The 20,080-nt window shown below is 43.2% G+C and overlaps 2 protein-coding genes across 2 annotated transcripts; one reads left to right on the top strand and one right to left on the bottom strand.

Moving 5' to 3' along the window:
• Positions 1 to 1,459: 1,459 nt before the first annotated feature.
• Positions 1,460 to 9,842, bottom strand: hhipl2 (HHIP-like 2). Its single transcript, XM_069160726.1, has 9 exons — positions 9,410 to 9,842; positions 8,063 to 8,709; positions 7,112 to 7,255; positions 5,859 to 6,190; positions 5,599 to 5,725; positions 5,163 to 5,308; positions 4,988 to 5,069; positions 3,831 to 3,913; positions 1,460 to 3,253 (listed from the first exon to the last, which is right to left on the bottom strand). Exons 1-9 carry the CDS (start codon positions 9,761 to 9,763, stop codon positions 2,715 to 2,717), a joined length of 2,454 nt encoding a protein of 817 aa, XP_069016827.1. The 5' UTR covers positions 9,764 to 9,842; the 3' UTR covers positions 1,460 to 2,714.
• On the top strand, positions 9,806 to 20,040 carry wdr32 (WD repeat domain 32). Its single transcript, XM_069160727.1, has 8 exons — positions 9,806 to 12,529; positions 12,880 to 13,478; positions 14,181 to 14,294; positions 14,420 to 14,617; positions 15,231 to 15,433; positions 15,676 to 15,756; positions 15,840 to 15,985; positions 16,136 to 20,040. The coding sequence occupies exons 2-8, from the start codon at positions 13,018 to 13,020 to the stop codon at positions 16,505 to 16,507; spliced, it is 1,575 nt and encodes a 524-aa protein (XP_069016828.1). The 5' UTR covers positions 9,806 to 12,529; positions 12,880 to 13,017; the 3' UTR covers positions 16,508 to 20,040.
• Positions 20,041 to 20,080: the final 40 nt, after the last annotated feature.

Here is a 20,080-nt window from a genome sequence, read left to right on the forward strand (position 1 = left end):
AATGGGGGGAAGGCGTCACGTTGTGTGTCAACAGAGTGCTGCGGTGGTTGAAAAGAGCCATCGTTCCCACACTTCAAAGGACGACCCCTCGAGCAAAGCAGCTGCAGGTAGCAACAAACCGTTGCTCAACAGGAAAAGAGGCACTTCCCAGCCGTCTGTCACAAAATGAGCACTTTACTGGACGCATTAGTTTTGTGTGTCGAAGTGAAAAGTCAAAGGTCCAGAAAGTGGAAATTGTGTAGCGCCACCCCCTGAATTTAAACTGGTCATATCTCTGCTCACCTGTACTTACATGGGTCTATAATTTGTGAGGAATCTGTTTTAAGGAACCTCAACATAGGGAGAACATGTAGCAGACTAACCTTCAAATGACTAACCATCAGGTTAAATGACTCCTGCTTCTTCAAGTATAATTTCAGTTTTGACCTCGATGTGCTGAAGTGAACTGGGATTTTTAACGGTGGGTGCTTGATCAAAGAACCTGCTCACTCAAAAAAAAGGAAATATCTTGTCCTACTGTACGTACATGAACTTCTATGTCATGTCAGATCATTTTATGTCACGGTATGATATGGTATGTTCACTTGATGTCATGTCACGTCATGTCACGTTACATGGCATGTTAATGTCATGTCACGTCGTGTCGTTGCATGATGTCATGTCACAGTATGGTAAGTTAATGTCATATCGCGTCACAAAATATGACATAATGTTTCCATCATCTCGATACGTTCTGTCATGTTTTGGTAGATAATACGGCTTCAGTTGTGAATGCAGAATTTTTAGCATGACTTGGCATGTTCGTATGTGACCAGGACACGTGTTAATGTTCAGTATGTTAGTGTTTTAACTCCGTCCTGTTGATCAAACAACACAGTTATCATAACAAAAGTCAGGTTGTACCTTCAAATATGACATGTCATGACATATTTCTGTTGTTGTTTTTTTGTTTACTCTTCGGCCAAGTAGCACTTCTTGGTTTGGATAATTAGGGCCCGAGCACCGATGGTGCGCACGCCCTATTGTTTTTGAAGGTTGCACTTCGTTCCAGGTGTTGCTGATTTTAAAGGAAGCATACCGTTTTTTTTTTTGTTTTTTTTTAACAATGCTCTGCACCATGACAGTTTTTAGTGGAGCGAGTCAGCAAAACAATTATTGCAGCAGCAGCAGCACATTAGTGTGTTTTAAGTCGTCACCATAATAAGGTTATGCAGCACCGTGTTTTAGGATGGTATGTTTGTGTCATAGTTTTGTGGTATTATGTGTTATGAAAAGCTGTCAGGAATTCTAACATAAAGACAGAAAACACTGCATTGTGATGTTCATGTAACCTCAGCGTGCACAAACTGCAAGAGGAAGTCAGGACGGCTTTACAGCAGTCGTTATAACGAGCCCCGGTCACAGCGGTTCCAGTTATGATCAGTGGTGTGGACTTTAATTACAGAGACACAGACACTTTCTAATGTTTATTTTTATCAGTTTCCATGTGCTGTAAAATTAGAGCCATTTCACGGCACGGGGCTTTGTGCTTATTTAGACTTCAAACCTGTTTGATATGTTTCCAAATGGAGACAGGGCGGTGATTAAGTTGGACCAATGAGTTTACGACAGGCAGAAATAAAATGCAAAAAGAAAACGGTGTCATTACATGTATGATAGCATGCAACAGTGGTGCTTTTTCGTACCTTAAAGGAGTAATTCCACATTTTTGGGACACTTAATTGATTTCTTGCTGTAAAGGTAGACAACGGTGTTGATGCCAATCACAAGTCTGCGTGGTAAATTCAAAGCCACATACTGTAGATGGTTAGCTTAGCTTAGCATAAAAACAGCCAGCCTAGTTCTGTCCGAAGGTAAAGATGAATTAAAAGTCACTAATTAACATTTTATATCTTGTGTTTAGTGGTTTTATGTTGGATGACCAGAAGCTCCAGTGTCCTACTCACTCTTCAGAAACAAGATAAAACTGAAACTCACTTTAGAAACATCCCGAAACGTTCCTTTTATCATCTCGGAAACGTCCCTAAAATCAGACAGTCCCTCTCTCAGGCTGACAGATAAACTTCTGCTTGATTTTAAGCTTCTAAACTTCCCGTTTGGTCTTCCTGAAAAGCTGCCGACCGCTTACATTGTGTCCAGAAGGCAGCAGCTCTGAGGGAACAGATATTAAAAAGTCATTGTCGATTAGTTTCAGAATTGTTTTTAAGATTCTTTTGCTGGATTTTAAATCACTGCACGGCCTGTCACCTCTCAGAGTTGATTTTTAGCACATGTGCCCAACAGATCCCTCAGATCCTCCTCTGGTGTTATTCCTAGGTTTGATACTAAAACACACAGAGTCTGATTTCCACCTCTGGAGAAGTCTACCTGAGGATCTGAGGGACTTATTTCAGTGGACATTTTCTTTCTTTTTAGCTTGGCTTTTTGCGGGTTTTGTTTGTTTAATCTTTGTTTTACGGCGACATTGTTTTTTTTCTTCATTTGTTTTATTGTATTTTTCTATGTGAAGCTCTTCTGGATGCTTCGTTGTATAAAAGGTTTGGACATGACAGTGGTCCAAAATTCTCTCATCTCACTGGCAGAAAACTAAATAAGTGTATTTCAAAATGTCAAATACTTCCTTTAAAACATGGCACATCAACAAACACAAAAATATACGACTAAGTTCAAATAAAACATTATTTTTTTTAAAGTGCGATGTCTTATCTCGCTCGCTAATTTTTTACTTTAAGTTGGTTTCTCGTTGTTTGGTTGTTTTTCACATTCAAGTGTGTCTTGGTGTCGTTCATGAATTGTGTTGCAGGTTCTTTTATCTTTAGTCCGGTTTGCTTCTGTGCAGCGTTCCTCAGGGGGATCTTCCTCTTCGTGTGGATTTTGTTGTCTCTGAGGCCGTTGGAGGATTTTAAAGCGTCTAAACTCTCCGTTGCATTTAGATTTTTCTTCAGTTTTATTTTGTTTCTGACGACGACGGGCTTCGTCGCGGCCGGCTTCTTCGACTGCTTCTTAGTTTTCTGCCTCAAAGTGTTTTTCTTGGCCTGCTGCTTGTTCAGCATTTTGTCCTTCTTCCATGGCTTCAGCTTGTTCTTCTTCTTTGCTTCCTTAGCAGGGGACTTCAGCTTCACGGTGGCACCCGGCGTCATCGTCCTCGTGGTCGTCGGTTCGATGTGGCTGCTCGTAACCGGCGGTTTGGTGGTGAGCTTGAATTTTCTCGGTGGTGGTCTCGTAGGTTTCTCATTCGTGTCCAGCACGGTCACTGTAACAGCACAGATGTTGGTAAGTACCCATTTTTACCGTTTTACTCGCAGCCACATGTGTCGTGTTTCATGAATATTTGGCTCCGAAAACCAGTTCTGAATGTTTGAAATGTTTCTCCTCTTTCTATTTTCGACGTGTTTGATGTAAAACTGGAGCTCGCTTTTTTTATAGTTTTATGTATGACCCTAGTGTGATTATGCAGCTTGGCAGCATGTAGACGTGAAACATGGAGGGAAAACAGCTGGGTCTGCTAAAAACAAGGTCGAAACAGTGAATACGAGTAATTTGCTAGCTTGCCAGAACAGACTTCTCCCAAATGTTTTCTGTGTACAACAACCTCCAGCTCTAATTTAACTGCTTTCATAACATTACATGTTGTGTTTATTTAGAGCACCTTGATTGAACCAAAAGTATTTTTTACTCTAAAAGCACCATTTCAGTTTAAGGTTTCAGCGGCTCCACTCGGTCCTGTTTTCACTGCCTCTCTTCAACCAGTCTGGTACGCAGACACCATAAAAACGACACACTTATGTGATAGAATAAGTGATGAAGATGCAGAGATGAAGGTGACTTACGTTCCTTGGGCACAAATGGAAACTTCTTTCCCCTGACTTTGACAGGGAGCGGCTTCTGCTTGCACTTCCCAGGAGGAGCTCTCCTGCAGAAGGCGCAAAGTTAGAGATCAGTTTTTGGTCTTGTTATGGTGATATAGCGTTTGTTTTGTTAAAAACAATTATGGTAAATGGTCTGTACTTGTATAGCGCTTTATCACCTTTCAGTCTCAAAGCGCTTTAACATGGTTTTCCCATTCACAAACTAATAAGACAGATCACCATGCAAGGTGCTGCCATCAGGAGCACATTCACACACTGATGGTACACCATCGGGAGCAACTCAGGGTTCCGTGTCTTGCTCAAGGACACTTAGGCATGTGGACAGGAGGAGCTGGGGATTGAACCACCAACCTTCCAATTTGTGTGCAACCCACTCTACCGTCTGAGCCACAGCCTCCAATTATGTAAAATTATGTTTAATTTTTCAGAAAAAGTCAAGAAAAAGACATTAGTTCTGTTCTGCCTCAGTTTGAAGCAGCTTATTTCACTTGACTTTAGGTTTTTAAGAGTGAAAAACCAAAAATATAGTTGTTTATCTACCGTAAAAGAGAAAGATAATTGCCAGGAGTCGCCCTGAAATGTGCCAAGTTTAAACTCTCGAACGAGACCATATGAGTTAAAAAAAAAAAATGCATGTTTGGAGCCAACCTATTCTTAAAAACAGTTCTCTGCATGCTTTCCCTACAGTATTGTGTCTATAGTTTAACCCTGTTGGAACTTAAAACAGTTGTAATCTCCAAACCACAGAGGCGTTATTGAAAGAAATCAGCATTCCTACAAAAACACTGTTGTTGGAGACACTCGGTGGCTGTGTGACAACAGTTTTACATGCAGTAAGAATGATAAATGTTTGAGTGAGTCGTGGGGGAGGGAGTTGAGGGTCTGACGTCTCCTTTTAGATCCAATTTTAGTCCGTTCATGTGTGCTGATAGCAGGAGTGAGATTTGTCTGGCCTCCAGGGATTTATTCAAATAAGCTCCAATTTTTTTGTGTGTGATTTGGAGGAAAGACAGTTTGACAAGCACGTCTGTCTTTTTGAATCATGGCTCCCAGCAGGTGTAGCGGTCCGACTCCGCATGCGACCAGCAGGCATGAATTTAATGCATCAGATACTGCACCTTGAGGGGTCCATGAATTTAAACACCGTCCCAGAGGGAGAGATAGCACTGGGGTACGCCGTGGCCAGAAAATACAGCTCCCCTGGGAAAAAAATAAATAAATAAAAAATACAGAAACCGCCATTTCACCGTTGATTCAGAGAGAAATGCTTCGAGAGGCTAAAACAAACGCTACCTGCTTCGTCTTCAGCAAACGAGATGATGAACTTGTGGTGATGATTGATGAGTCCGGGAAAAGAGCAAGTCTTCTTTTCACCCATACAGACACTCTTCTCCTTCCAGCTTTCTGTTGTCCTATCCTCCTCTAATGCCATGATTCGACTGAAAGGACGACAGGAATTATAAACACTATTAAAAGCAATCAACAAATGTGGGTTTATCACATTTAAAGCAGCAATTAGTTTCTAAAAAACAATACTTTTATGGTAAAATAACAAGAAATCGCCACAAAAACAAAGAAGGATACGATAAATATGGTATATTAACTATACTACGCGTTTTAGTTTATTAAAAAAAAATCAAAGCGTTGACCAAACAGCGCCGCGTCTCCTTCAGTCCACAGAAAATAAGGATTTGTTTTTATTTTTGGCCCACGATCAACACCCTCTTACCCACTCATGAAGTCTGCAAAAATGTACAGGCCGTTCAGATTAGGTGATTCACATCCTCGATACACGTATCCCCCTGTCACAGACTTCCCAACATGATGGCTGTATGCAAATATAGGGAGGACGTCATCTGTCGTGGCAGAGAGAGAAGCACTGAATTAAAAAAAATCTGAAGCATAAAAAATTAGATTGGAAAGCAGTTATTTGTGCCAGAAATTCCAGGTGGTGAAAGGATTAAATAGACATGCAGAGAAAGGACTCACTGAGGGAAGAGTTGTGGCACAGTTTCAGATCGTAGCACTCAAAGCCCTCCTTGGCCCTCCATCCGAAGTTCCCCCCCTTCACGATGATGTCGATCTCCTCGTAGCGGTTCTGGCCAACGTCTCCGCAGAATATCCGGCCCCTGCCATAGCGGCTAACCGGGTCTCCGCGGTCCACGGAGCATCGCCACATGTTTCGGACGCCGTAGGCGAACACCTCCGGCCGAGCGTCCGCGTCCCCCAGGAAGGGGTTGTCGGGGGGGATCCTGTACTGCTGCCCACCGGGGTCACTTCCATCCACATCGATACGGAGGACTTTTCCCAACAGAGCACTCCTGTGTAACCAAGGAAAATATATAAGACAGTGGAGAGGACTTAAATCAAGTAGTTGAATCATAAAGAGTACTTTTATGCTTGGAGTTGCTCTATTTATAAAAGTAATGGTTAAAAGTAAAGGTTAAAATCCTAAAATAAATAGCAAAAAAATAATAAATAATTCGCTAAAGGTAAATGAATGAGATAGCTACGATTGATTAATAAAATGTAAACAAAAAGCAATGGATAAATGGTAACTAGTTCGCTAAATAATTGGCTGAAAGTGATGCTAAACAGTGGAAATGGTTAGTTGCATTGATAAATTTGAAAAATTTACCTGAAAGCAGATGAAATGGCTAAACGGTTCATTAAGTGATGGAAAAAGTCATTTAAACCAAAAAAAGCAATGGATAAATAGTAACTAGCTTCCTAAAAGTGATTGATAAACTGGTAAAATAATTATTTAAAAGTGAGACACTGTTGGCTTAAAGTGATGCTAAACATTGGAAAATGTTTAGCTGCATGGATAAAATACCTAAAAGCATAAAACGGCTGAACAGTTCGGTAAAAGTGATTGACAGATGGTTGAAACAGCTCAAATTTATGAAAGCAAACGGTGGAAATTGTTAAGCATTTGACATATTGTTTACATATCTATATATAAAAGGTTGCAATAGTTGTCAGAGCAGTCAGTTATGGATAAAAAGTTGAAAAAGTTATCTTAAAGGCGACGGATAAATGCTTTAAAGGGCTGAAAGTAATTTTTTTTTTTAAAAACGACCAGATTTTGTTGTTCCAAATTGTTGACGTAAACATCACCACATCAACTGTTAATCCATTATAAGGTATCCAATGTAAAATCAACCTAAATGAGCTCATTTTGATGGTGCTGTGATTGAATTTGTTCCTCACTCTTCCTCACAAACCTTGACGCCCCTTACTTGTTCTGTGAGTTGCCGTACTTCCCAAAAGGATCCCCAGCTTTCCCGCCGTCTCCCGTGAAGATGTACAAACACCCGTCCAGGCCGAACAGCAGCTGGCCTCCGTTGTGGTTTGCGGCCGGTTCCTCGATCTCTAAAATGACCCTGAATTTTTATAAAAGAGGATGCAGTTTGGTACAATCACAAACACTCTGGAGGTGATATACTTCCTTTTCAGACATACTCTAAATGCTTTGTTGCGATGATGCTTATGGAACGCCTCGGTGCTCGCTTGGATCCAGCATGTACCTCGTCAACACGTGTCGGTGTGTGTCACTCGCTCGTTAAGCACTGATATTATTCAGTTTATAGATGACAGAGGAGGCCCGAGAAATATAAGGTTTTATTTAATGAGAAAAGAGAGAAGCTGTGAGTTGCAGGTGGGCGGAGCCAGGCAAAACTAGAGGGGCTCATTTAGGAAACAATCCTGTCGATCTTGTAGGTCTTATTTGAAGGTTGGAAATGACTTCCTATAGAAAGTAAACAGCTGCTGAAGGCCTGCCATTCCCCTAAATGAACCAAAAATGTTACGGTCTTTTTTTTTTTGCCATGAAAAATAATATAAAAATAAACAGATCTCTGTCATACTTTATGATTATGATAACTGACAGACTTGAGGATTTGCCTAAAACAAAGTCAGTGACTGTGTTTTGAAATATACCTCCTTTTGTTTGATTGTGGCATTTTAATTGTTTCACTTTATGAACTTTAGTGTAATGTGTAAATTATATTGGTGCTTGGAGCTCTAGAAAAGCTTTCCCCGACTCGGAACATGTTTATGCATGTGAAATGCAGTGAATCATAACAAAGTCTTTCAACATGCAGCCTGTGTAGACCTACATCAATCCACAAACTTTGAAGCTATAAAAAGAGCAGCCCCCCCTCCACCCCAACCACCCACGCCCCCCATACCTCTCTGAGTACGGATCAGCCATGTTCATGTCAGACGCAGACACCTTCATCTCACTGATCCTGATTTTCTCCAGCTTACTGTTGACCTGGATGGAATAGTAGATGAAGAAGCGTCCGTTGTCCCGGTACTTCGGGTGGAAGGCCATGCCCAGGAAACCCCTCTCGTCCCCCAGCCAGGGAGTGGTCATCACCTCCCCGCTCAGGTCCAGAAACGGCTGCTCCAGCCGGCTGCCGTCGCGCAGGTACACCCAAACGAAGCCCACCTGCTCGGCGATGAACATCCGGTGCGTACCGTCGCCGCTGTGCAGCATCAGCACCGGGTTTCTGAGGTTATTGGCCACCTCGGTCAGGCACAGCTGGAGACACCCTCGGTGGTCCTCCACCACCTGTCCCAGGTTTCTGCTGAGGCCGGGGCTCTTCAGGACGTTGGGGTAGCAGTAGTCCTGGTCAGACAGGTCCACCATGGTGCAGAAGGTGGACATGTCAGACGTACCCCGCAGCAGCCGATTCTCAGTCAGATATTTGAGAACATGTCGACACTTGCCGTGAAACTCGGAGCAGTAGCCGAAGCAAAGGCCAGGTAGCTCTCTGACAGCTGTGTAGGGATCCTCAGCGTCAAACAGGTGGGCGGCGTACGGGGAGCACTCCTGGATGGGACAAAGACACTTTAAAGCAGCTGGGACGACAGACCGAAACCGACTGGCACAAGTTTGACATAAACGTCACAAAATCAAGAATGAAACGGTCCATTAGCACACAGACATATATTGGTTTTCCAAAGATCGGCACTTAGACTTCCTCGAGGGCAAGTTGCCTCCCTGCCCTCCTCTATGCACACCACTGTTCCTCTAAACTAAGGTTCTGTGGTTCACCTGTGCACATCTCAATCTTTGCTGCCTTTAGTGTTGGTGAATAATAGTGCAAATGTAATTATCTTCCCCTGTCAGTCATTATGAAACACTCTCAATATACTTGTTTTTGTGAAATACAAGTTTTACGGTCAGTTTGCATCAAATTAGAGTGGCGCTTTGTGATCCCAGTGTTTATCCAATTAGAAGAAATGATGCTTGAACTTTAATCCCTTTACAGTTGTGAGACAAACCTTTAATTTCATGTAAGCTTCAATTACATGAGACTAAAATACATCCACAGCTTGATTGGATATTTATTGAGTATTGTGTGTATTAGCAGATTTCAGTGGATTAAAATGCTAAATAACAACAGATAAAGTTTGTGCAGAAGTGTACAAACTGCAGTGAAAGTCAATTTATTGTTGGTGCAGAAAATGTTCTGTCTCTTCAGCACAGCAGCATCCTTAAAAAAGAGGAAAAAAAAAAATCGACTTACCTGGCACATAACTTCCTTCAGCATCTCTGCACAGAGCTCCAGACCTGCTATCTCCAGCTGGTCAATAATGTCCCAGTACCTCTCCGCGATCGTGTTGTCAGTTTTCTGGTCGCAGCAGCCGAATTCTTCGTACTGCGTGCAAAACTCCAGGTGCCACTTAGGTTTGAAAGGTGGCTCGAAGTCCAGGCACTGAGGATGAGCTGCAGCTGGCTGAATTGGGACGAACAGCATCACTGACACCAGCAAGATAAACCCAGGAGGGCTCGGCGTCCTTTTGGATGACCTCGGTCGGACCACCGCGCGTAAAACCGCGGCTCCGCGAGGATGGAGCGCAGCATCCCGCGTACTTGTCATTTTCGCCGTGTGCCCCCGAAAGTCTCCAACTGTTTGCTCTGTAGGCTGCGAGCCAGAGTTTAAGTATGCGCGCGGGCATGTGAGATGCATACGTTTTACGCGTGCGCAAAGTAGCTAAAGGTGTATCTCCCCAGCCGGTTCCTGGCTTTTGCCCACTTTGTCTCGCCGCCTGCTCCAGCCAGGTGAAAACACACCACTTCTGTTTAATTTGTGTCAATTAAAACAAAACAGATTCGTAATGAAGTTAATGGTATTCACATTTTATTTCTAGTTACAGTGGTTTTCTCCACCGCAGCGACCTTGGCAGAGCAAAACGCACAATTATCTGGAAGGGGCATACTCTCACGCGCACATTCACTAACACAAACTGGAGCAAAGTGTCGAGGCATGCAAACATGAAGGCCACCACAACACAAACTGTAATTCTGTCTCACATCCATGTAAAACCGCCTCCAGGCATCGTGCTGTTTGTGCAACATCGTAACAACAGCTATTTCCGTGCTTCAGATCGACTGTCCTGGCATGCCAGTCCTTATTTGAATATGTAGTCAAAGGTGTCTTTCGTCAGTTTGTGCTGCTGCCAAAGAAAAACAACGATAGAAAGAGACACCTAATATACACAGAGGTACACACCTGTAATCATGACCCAATCTTACCTCACAGCAGCCTTTTGTTACCATGACATAATTGGATATCAAGTGTGGCCTATGCAAATTATCTGAGATCAAATTTGTGATCTGGCTTCTAATTACCCAGAGAAGTATTTAAACGAGCTGTTGATTAATAATTGGTTATTTTGTAAAAGGTTGCAGGTTCAATTCAAAGTGAGCTGGGATAGGCTCCAGCCCCAACAGTTCTGTGAGTTTGTAATTCACAACCTGAACTGTCAGGACCCGATCAGTTCGAGTCTGATTATTTAAGTTTTCTAGTGTGTTGGGCTCTGCTGAAATGGATAAATAAACTGCGCGAGGGAGTAGGGCACAGCTGTGTGTCTGATGTGTGTTGGACATTACAAGGTATTACTGGTACACAGCTGTGTGTCTGATGTGTGTTGGACATTACAAGGTATTACTGGTATTGCCTCAGCAGCTGAACACTTCCAAGTGCAGGTGCACAGTTGCGGGAATCAGCCTCGACCCAATAGACGGATAGATGGACAACCTGAAAGAATGACTAAAGATGCTGTGCACAAAAAGATGTTCAACACATGCAAAACAGGAAAAGCTCCTGTCAGCAAAAAAAAACCCTTATCATGATGCTACCACCAGCATGCTTAGTAGTTGGTTTCATGTTCTTGTGGTTGAAAGCCTCACTTTAACTCAATCTTTGTCTCATTCTCCAGAAGGTGTCTGTTTTGGAGCTTATTTCTTGGACGGCAGCCTCTCAGTCCATGGCAGGTCTGTCCCTCGGTGGTTCTTTGGTTGTTCCTGACCATCCGAACCAAGTTCTTCTCAGCTGATGGAGACAGTTTGGGTCTTCTTCCACACTTTGCTAAAGTAGCTCCACTTCCCAGTCTCTTGTACAGCTGTTTGAATCTTTGATCTTAGAATCTGCAGTTCAGAAATGGCTCCAAGGGACATTCTTGAGTTGTTTGAAGTTAGATAAATGATTTGGGAAATTGGTTTGCAGCATATACATTTCATCAACATCATAATCCTCCAAAGATGGATGACCCGCTGGACATCCTGCTGAGAATTTGGATCTGTTTTTGGTACAAGAAAGAAGAGGCACGGGAACGCCTCAAGAGAATGCTTTATTGATTAGTCTGTCTCTGCAGATATATTCCACACTTATTGTTGGTAACAATTTTATAGCTGTGGTCGCCGCTCTTCTGACAGAGTGTGTAAATCTATGATCTTCTTTCTCAGATCTGCTCTCAGCTCCTCAGACTTTCCCATTGTATTTTGTGTTGGTTGATCAAATGAGTGCTGACAAACAAATCATAATCACAAATAGGAAGTTAAAAAGCTTTGGCCTTTGAAATAGTCTATTTATAATAATCTAAGTGACCTTTTGACCACAGCAGTGTATCCTCATGTGTTACTTTAGTTGATATTTCTCTTATTTACTAAAATATTTATTCTGTTTGATCCATTTGAATTCTGCAGCACTTTGGTGAACTACTTGCTTGGTATAAAGATGCTTTATATTCAAATTGACTTGACGACTTGGCGTGCAGCTGGATAACAAGATACCAATGGTTACAAACTACATCCTACAACTAGCTGTAATCCAGTATTTCTGGGGCTATAAAACATGTTCCAACATACCATGCGTCTGTCGAGTTCGAGCTCCAGCTGGAATATAAAAACAGCAAACATCATGGTCTCAGATACTGTAAATTGACTTCAAAACCAATGAGTTTGTACTTTTTGTTTTGTTTTGTTTTTTGTTAACCATGAAGTTTATCTTAGCTAAAATCATTAGAATCATCAAATTTAAAAAAAAAAATCTAGATTTTAACAGCAACATCAACAAAAATCATATCTTGAAAGCCACTTCTCGTCTGGAAGGAAGGACGTGTCTCATGTCTGTACTGTTTGTAAACCCTATAAATTTGATTGTCTCCATTACATTATAACGTTTTATTTCGATGGAGATGCAACTGCTCAAAAATAAGATTGCATGATCTCCTTATGGATGAATAAAATAATAAAACACTTGCAGTATTTCTTCAGCAGATGGCAGCAACCAACCTACGAACACTGCAGCAGAAAGCGGAAGCGGAACTTCGTCACTTCTTTTTTTTATTTTGCATTTGTTTTGGTGGGTAATAAAATGTCAAGTTACTAAAAATAAATGGTAAACATCCGTCTGAATATTTCAGATTAAAGTATACCCTGATGAAAATTGATTTATTTATATGTAATGCAATTTATAAAACAGAAAAAAATAAATTTCGAAACAAGATTAGAATGTAATAAAAGGTAATTCTATTGTGTTTTGTTTTATTTATGTTGCATGTGTAGAAGTTATAAGACAATGTTGGACTTTTATTTTGAAGGCTAATCTCAACTCTTCCGGTTACTGTTTAACTAGCCGTGTCTAGTTTTACTGACGGCGATAAGGCGCTGCCGAACCTGGCAGTAAGATATATTTTGTCTAAACCTATGCAGCTGAAAATCCCCCGCCATGGCTCCGTAAATGGGTGGAGGAGGACACGGACTAGTGCTCAGTAGGTGACCGGAGTGAGTCTGCTTTTCTCCGCCGCGCCTCGAGACACAAACTGCCGTGAGGACTCCGGAGAAGCTACAATGAGCTCGGAGCAACAGAGCGACAGCGAGGACGCAGACGAGTCGCAGGACAGGCCCAACAGCGGCAGGGTCTCCGACAAAGAGGAGGACCCCGAAATCGACGACTCGGACGAGGACGATGAAGTTGTCCGGAGGGTTTCTCCTTCGCCGCCAGGGAGCGGCGAGAACCGGCCGGAGCGTAGAGCGGGCTCTCCCGTGTCGGAGGAGCGAGAGCCCTGCAGCGAAACTGCCGCCGCGCCGCAGGATGGGAGCGGCGGGGTCTCCGGCATCAACAGGGGGAACAGCCTGTTTTCCTGGTTGCAGAGCAGGACTATAAGACGAGGGGTGTTTGTGGACCCCGCTAGGGACAACTTCAGGACAATGACCAGTTTGTACTGCTCTATGAACCCGGCTGTGGAGTCAGTCAACCTGAGCACCCAGACCCACGGAGCGGTGTTCAACCTGGAGTACTCCCCGGACGGGTAAGACAAGAGCACCTGGACGTGTGCATTTCAGACCTCGGAGTTCATGTTCACCGTGCAGCTGTGCACTCAATGGGTTTGTGAAGGTTTGGCCTGGAAAGTGCTTGAATTTAAATGATCATCCTCATGTGCTCACCATCCAAAGATCCCTTCTCATGCATGCACTGCTTCATATTTCTACTTCAAACAGCCATAGTGAAAAACATCCATATGATGCATTGACTTATAAATATGTAGTCTAACTAAAATGTATGAATTTCTGTGAACTAAACCTCGAAAGTCCTGCAAAGACGTCCAGTAGTCCCCACTAGCACAGCCGAGGTTCAAGCCCTTTGTTGACCAGACAGCAGGTGCAGGGAGTAAATCCTGCAGACAAACCAGGTCAAGCCGTGCCATCTGGGTCAGGTTCGTTTTGTGGGGCTTAACACGGCCATCCTTCCCGCGAGTGTTGTTGTGGAAAACTTGCAGTAGATCTTAAGGTCTTCAACTTTCTCAGCATCAAACTTATGTCACTTTTACACCGAAGTGATGGATTTAGTGGAGTATAATTATAAGTAACATTCCTGTGCAGCTGAGGAACCTCTTTTATTTACTTCTGCATCTCTTGTCTTGAAGCACGCAGTACCTTAAATGAATGAATGGTGTCAGAGATGAACTCCTTCCTTCTCGTGTGTCTCTGATTCGTGTTTGCTCTCCGCTCAGGTCGGTGCTGACTGTTGCCTGCGAGCAGACCGAGGTCCTGCTCTTCGATCCCATCTCATCCAGACACATCAAAACCCTGACGGAGGCCCACGAGGACTGTGTCAACAACATAAGGTGCGTTTCTCTCTTCTGGAATCACACCAGGAGGTTTTACAAAGCCAGAGGAGAAAGTGAACGTCTTTATCTGTCAGATTAGAGGCAGAAAGAAACTAAGATCTGACGTTTCTGCCCCCCTGCAGGTTCCTGGACAATCGTTTGTTTGCCACCTGCTCCGACGACACCACCATCGCGCTGTGGGACCTCCGTAAGCTCAATTCGAAAGTGTGCTCGCTGCACGGCCACGCCAGCTGGGTGAAGAACATCGAGTATGACACCAACACTCGCCTCCTCGTCACGTCCGGCTTCGACGGCAACGTCATCACGTGGGACACCAACAGGTTGGTCACGGTTTAGATTGTGCACACCGAGCTTTATAAAGTAAATATGATTCATATTTTAGTGTTAATCTGTCTGCTGCATGTCTAGGCTGACAGTGTGATCAAAATAAATTAACTGTATTCCTTGTTAGGATTGTAGAACGGTCAATTTATCCCTTTTTTCCCCAATTAATTCACGTCATTTTTTTATTATTAAATGCCAACAAATGATTAATTAAGCTCCAAGTTAATTTCCTGTTCATCGAGTTATTTTCTAACAATGGAAATTATACATTTTTGTCTTTTTATGTTAAAATCCCATCACTTACCACCTGAACAACAGCCTGATTTTGTGGTTAAGCTGTGCCGGTAGCAGCTGCACATAAAACTCTAAACAGTTTACCTCTGACTTTTCAACAAGCCACTCTCCTTCATCCTTCCATTAAATAAAAACAGGAACTTTACAACTTTTAAGGTGTGAAAACGGGGTGCTTGCAAGCCTAAAAACCTTTTCTTTTTTTCTGAGGAACTACTCTGAAGCCTCTCGTTTTCACCATAATTACATCAAACGATACAATACAACACCAGGAACCGGCCCGTTAACGCTCGCAACCTTCATCTTCCTCCTCTGCAGGTTCACGGAGGACGGCTGCCCGCACAAAAAGTTCTTCCACACTCGCTACCTGATGAGGATGCGTCTGACGCCCGACTGTTCCAAGATGCTCATCTCCACTTCCTCAGGGTACCTGCTCATCCTGCACGACCTGGACCTCACCCAGTCCCTCGAGGTGGGCAGCTACCGCATGCTGCGAGCGCGACGGACACCCCTCAGCTCAGGTCAGACCTCCACAGTCGCTCTTCCAAACTGAAAAAAAAAACATGTGCATGGTTGGTGGATCAGGACTTCACAAAAGTATTTTTAATAAATATTTTAGCTGATTAAATTTTTTTTTTTTTTTAATCCATTTGATGTCATTTGAAGTGTGATATTTTGGGATTATGATGGGTATTAGTCATTATTATTTTTCACTTAAATGGTTGATCAATCGATTATCGACTTTTAATGCTGTTTTCTGTAGATGGAGGTACGTCAGCGTCCAGGTCGGCTGGTACTCCTCGCCAGGGGAACGACTCCAGCAAGCTCCACCCTCACAGAGAAGGTGAGACACAGTCGTGGTAGGAAACTGAATAACCACCAGAAGTCCCAGACTGTAAAGTAATCCCACACCTTTCCTCCGTCCAGGCCTTTCTCCCAGGAACAGCCTGGAGGTTTTGACTCCGGAGATCCCTGGAGAGAGGGACCGGGGGAACTGCATCACCTCCCTGCAGCTTCACCCGAAGGGCTGGGCCACGCTGATCCGCTGCTCCAGCAACATGGACGACCAGGAGGTGAGAAACACGTCCGGACGGGAGCATCTCCGTTGATCTGAATTCAAAACGTGGCTCGTGACCTCTGTCGGAGGGCCGTGATGGTCTAATGGTCGTTTGTTGTCACTGATTCACACTTTAAACTACATCTGTCCGCCTCCCCCTCTGCAGTGGACGTGTGTGTACGAGTTCCAGGAGGGAGCGCCCACCCGCCCGCTGGTCTCCCCCCGCTGCTCCCTCCGCCTCACCCACTACATCGAGGAGGCCAACGTGGGGCGGGGCTACATCAAGGAGCTGTGCTTCAGCCCGGACGGCCGGCTCATCTGCTCGCCTTACGGCTACGGTGTCCGCCTGCTGGCTTTCGACGAGCGCTGCGGCGAGTTGTCCGACTGCCTGCCCGTCCAGACCAGCTGCCTCAGGGAGATCCGCTCCATCTACTCACACAGCGACGTGGTGCTCACCACCAAGTTCTCCCCGACGCACTGCCAGCTCGCCTCGGGCTGCCTGAGCGGACGCGTGGCGCTTTACCAGCCCAAGTTTTAGCATCCAGCGCTGTCGGAGAACGACGCAGACCCGGGTAAAGAAGTACTTGTGAGGGTTCCTGCACAGAACATCTGCAAGAGGCATTTAACTGTCGATTAGTTTGGTTGATACAACGACATATTTTCTACGACTCTTGTCATCTCGTTTATGCAGAGATTTGTTTAACTAATCATCATTTAGTGCATCAAAACCGTCAAAGAAGAGAGCTTTTGTTTTAAACATGGCGGAAACATCAACACTCCTGTAGGCTTTTGTTAACTTTAAAATACTCAGTTGTATATTTTGAGCCTTTTCTCAGATCATCTGTACGCAGAGCAAAGTTTAAAACGGATAATTTAAGTACTTCTAGACCCCGATCTGCAGCTGTGAGGCAGGCGGACTGTGTTTGGGCAGTGACATGGAAATAATAAGAGGGAGAAGACTTCCGCTGTGGCTCGTTGGATGGAAACTTTGAAGTCTCTGACATCAAGAAAAAGATGCAAAAAGAAAAAACAGAACAAAAAAAATGTTAAAGACAAGAATAACGAGAGGCTTCGGAGTCCGAACCTTGAAGCTCTTGATCGTCGTATCGAGAGCGGGAACGTGACATCAGTCAGAAACAAACTGCTCTTTTTCATACAAAAGATTCATTTTGGTCTCTATAGCTGTAGGAACCTTTTTTTGGGGTTTTGTTTTGGAGACTCGGCACATCCAGATGTTGCTGTCTCAGGACACGAACACTAAGGATGCAGACACGTTAAAGAGACTTGTCGACTCGACGCCCTCCGCTGCGCATCCCGCCGCTCTCTGCTGCTCTGCTCATGCCTTTTTCCCACAGGTGCTGCTTCTCTGCTCATACAATCTTGAACTTTGACCCCTCCGACTTTCAATGACCTCATTGTCAGCGCCTTTCCTCTTTGCCTACGCTTTTTTGTTTTCTATCTCCACGCTGTTTTCCACCGTCGTCGTTTTTAGCGGTTTTATTGGTGTGTTAACGTCGGCACGACTTGTAGCACGGTGTTTGATTTGATTTCACGTTTTCTTTTTGCTGTCTTTGAGGCACACGTTACATCAGAATAGCTTCTCATTTCTCTCCCCATTTCATGTGTTTTCATATTAACGCCTGTGAATGAAAAGTTCATGCTGTGTGAAGGAGCCCAGATGCTGTCAGCATCTCAGTCTCTGACATTTTCCAGAACCATTTTTATCCCAAAATGATAAGGATGGTAGTATTATGTATTTGTGACATTTAATTTCTGACTTTCTTTCCCTGCCTGTCACTTAGTGATTTCCTAAAAGAAACAAACAGGAGTAAATATATGTCGGGGACTACTTCCAGCGGCGTAATAACACTCATTAATCTACATTTTGGTGCATTACTGAGTGTTTTCAGCTGCAGGAAGTAACAGCTGCACTTCTCTGAGGCACAGAGGAATGAGATTCATCAGTTAATACTCTCATCAATTTATTGATAGTTTTTGGCTGCAGTAGCTGCAGCAGCATCGTTTCTTTAACAGTTACAGGAAGAAATTGTTGCCAAGAAACATTTGAAAGCGTTTTCTTGCCCCTGTGTTTTTACCACACGCGGTTTCTCACTTTTACGGTGTCGTCAATGATCTTTTTTTTTTCGTTCTCTGATCGATCGCTTTCACTGTTCTCGTCCGCTCTCGTGTTTTCCGACCAGTGTAGTATAGCTGCTGTAAGCACACACCTTAATGTAAGCTGGCTCCAGTCTGAGCACAGAGTAGAAAATAACTTGCTGTTAGGTAAACAAAAAGATGAACCGTATACTACTATGCATACCGGCCTTTATGAAGATTCTCCTTTCTTATTTATGCGAGGCTCTGTGCTGAGCTGTCAGATGCCAAAATATGTGGACTCGACTGTCGTAAACTGAGAACTAAAAGTAAAAAAAAAAAAAAAAAAAAAAAGATATATATACATTTTCATGCCAGAAATTGTAAAGGAAACACGCCAATGTAAACACTTTCTCTTAAAGTGTTTACATGAGACTGTGTTCATGTTTCTGAGGCTACCACAGGGGGCGCTGTTGCATTGAAGTTTCTTGAAAACAGATGAAGCAGGTAAGGCCTATCTGACAGTACTTTTATTTTAATTTACAGGTTTTCACATGTTTGAATTGTGCATGTACAGTTTTTAAAATCAAAATTGTGAGTGTAACAGCGATGCAACAGCGCCCTCTACCGTGATGGAATAGCGACTGGCTGTAAATTTAATGGTGGCAACCGTTTAGCTTAGCATAAAGACTAGAAGGAGGGGGAAGAGCTTTCCTGGCTCTGTTCTGCTGCCACATAATCCACAAACAAACAAAATTGAATCTTATTTCTTTAAATATTTATACAAACGAAGTGTAAAAACTTGAATTTACTGTTTTATGAGCCGGACTATTTCCTGGTTAGGAGCAGTAACTTTCCCGGCATTTGTACTGGTTGCCTGGCAACAAGTATCCTGTTTGTCTCTGAGCTTCCGGTGGGTTTTGCTAACGTCGGGCAGAGCCAGGCTAGCTGTTTCCACTTCATGCTAAGCTAATGGTAGCTTCATATTAAGTGGTATCAATTGTGTAAACTCACTGCCAGAAAAAAGAATTGGGTTTAACGTGTAAAAGGTGAATTTGTCGTTTGGTTTCACAGTTCCCAGCTCACAACACGGTCCCGTAAGTAACAAGAAAGGATGCTTTTTTTTTTTTTTTTAACACTTTGTACCTCAGTTAAATGCTCAAAATGTGTTTTTTTCTGTGTGTTGCAGACGTGGTCCGTTTCACCTTCAGCTCAGGACTTTATTTCTTCTTCTCGAATTATTTCATTTCTAAAGTTACAGGCATTAAAAGTACAGATTTCCACTGCACTGAGCTGAATGTTTAAGGGACGCCGTATTTTCACTGCTGCTTTTATTTCACTTGTACTCACGAGCTCTCCGGAGAGAAGTGTCTTATCTGTCATTTTCACTTCTGATTCAGCAAAACCGGGTTCATTCCTTAGACTTTATTTTTTTTTTGGTCCTGGTCTGGATTTTTTTCAATCGAATGTTCCCTGTTAGTTCTGTTGTCACATGTGCACCATCACAGCTGGAGGAAGGGGAGACAAGACATGAAAAACATGTTGCTCAAATGTGGCGAGTAATCCCGGCAGGGATACAAAAAAATGGTACTTACTATCACAGAAATAAAAGGTTAGCTTCTTTTGCACCGCTGACTCTTCTGTGTTTTGGGTCCACTGTTTTCATCTGTCAGTGTTCTACAGTTTCACACATGTAGTGCTGAGAGTTGACCACTACATGGCAGTCAAACCCATTTGCAAAGAAGATGCAGGTGAATTGGGATTATTCCTATTCTGAAGTGCTGTAAAATCCAAACAGTAATTACTACAAACTGTGTCTTTTCTACGAAGACTGATGGTCTCTGTCTCTCCTGCTGATGCTATTGTGCTCAATGTGTCCTACATCACTGACTTGGAGCTGCCAGTCACACTGATGAAAGAACATTTTGAAAACTGAGCAAATTGACTGTTTTTGACAATAATTTCTGCAAAATAAAATTACACAGATTAAAGAGTAAAGTTTTCATTATTCTTACAG

The sequence above is a fragment of the Embiotoca jacksoni genome, unplaced genomic scaffold (genome assembly GCF_022577435.1).
Source record: "Embiotoca jacksoni isolate LCO1_2020_lvr unplaced genomic scaffold, fEmbJac1.0.p SCAF_27, whole genome shotgun sequence".
NCBI classification, from domain to species: Eukaryota; Metazoa; Chordata; class Actinopteri; family Embiotocidae; genus Embiotoca; species Embiotoca jacksoni.

Excerpts from the sequence above, each read along its gene's own strand:
- hhipl2 (XM_069160726.1), bottom strand. The coding sequence starts at position 9,763 with ATGACAAGTACGCGGGATGCTGCGCTCCATCCTCGCGGAGCCGCGGTT. Across the intron at positions 8,710-9,409 it reads TGAAGGAAGTTATGTGCCAG|GAGTGCTCCCCGTACGCCGC; the intron begins GTAAGTCGATTT and ends TGTCCCATCCAG. Across the intron at positions 6,191-7,111 it reads TACGGCAACTCACAGAACAA|GAGTGCTCTGTTGGGAAAAG; the intron begins GTAAGGGGCGTC and ends TTGGTTACACAG.
- wdr32 (XM_069160727.1), top strand. The coding sequence starts at position 13,018 with ATGAGCTCGGAGCAACAGAGCGACAGCGAGGACGCAGACGAGTCGCAG. Across the intron at positions 13,479-14,180 it reads CTGGAGTACTCCCCGGACGG|GTCGGTGCTGACTGTTGCCT; the intron begins GTAAGACAAGAG and ends CTCTCCGCTCAG. Across the intron at positions 14,618-15,230 it reads ATCACGTGGGACACCAACAG|GTTCACGGAGGACGGCTGCC; the intron begins GTTGGTCACGGT and ends CCTCCTCTGCAG.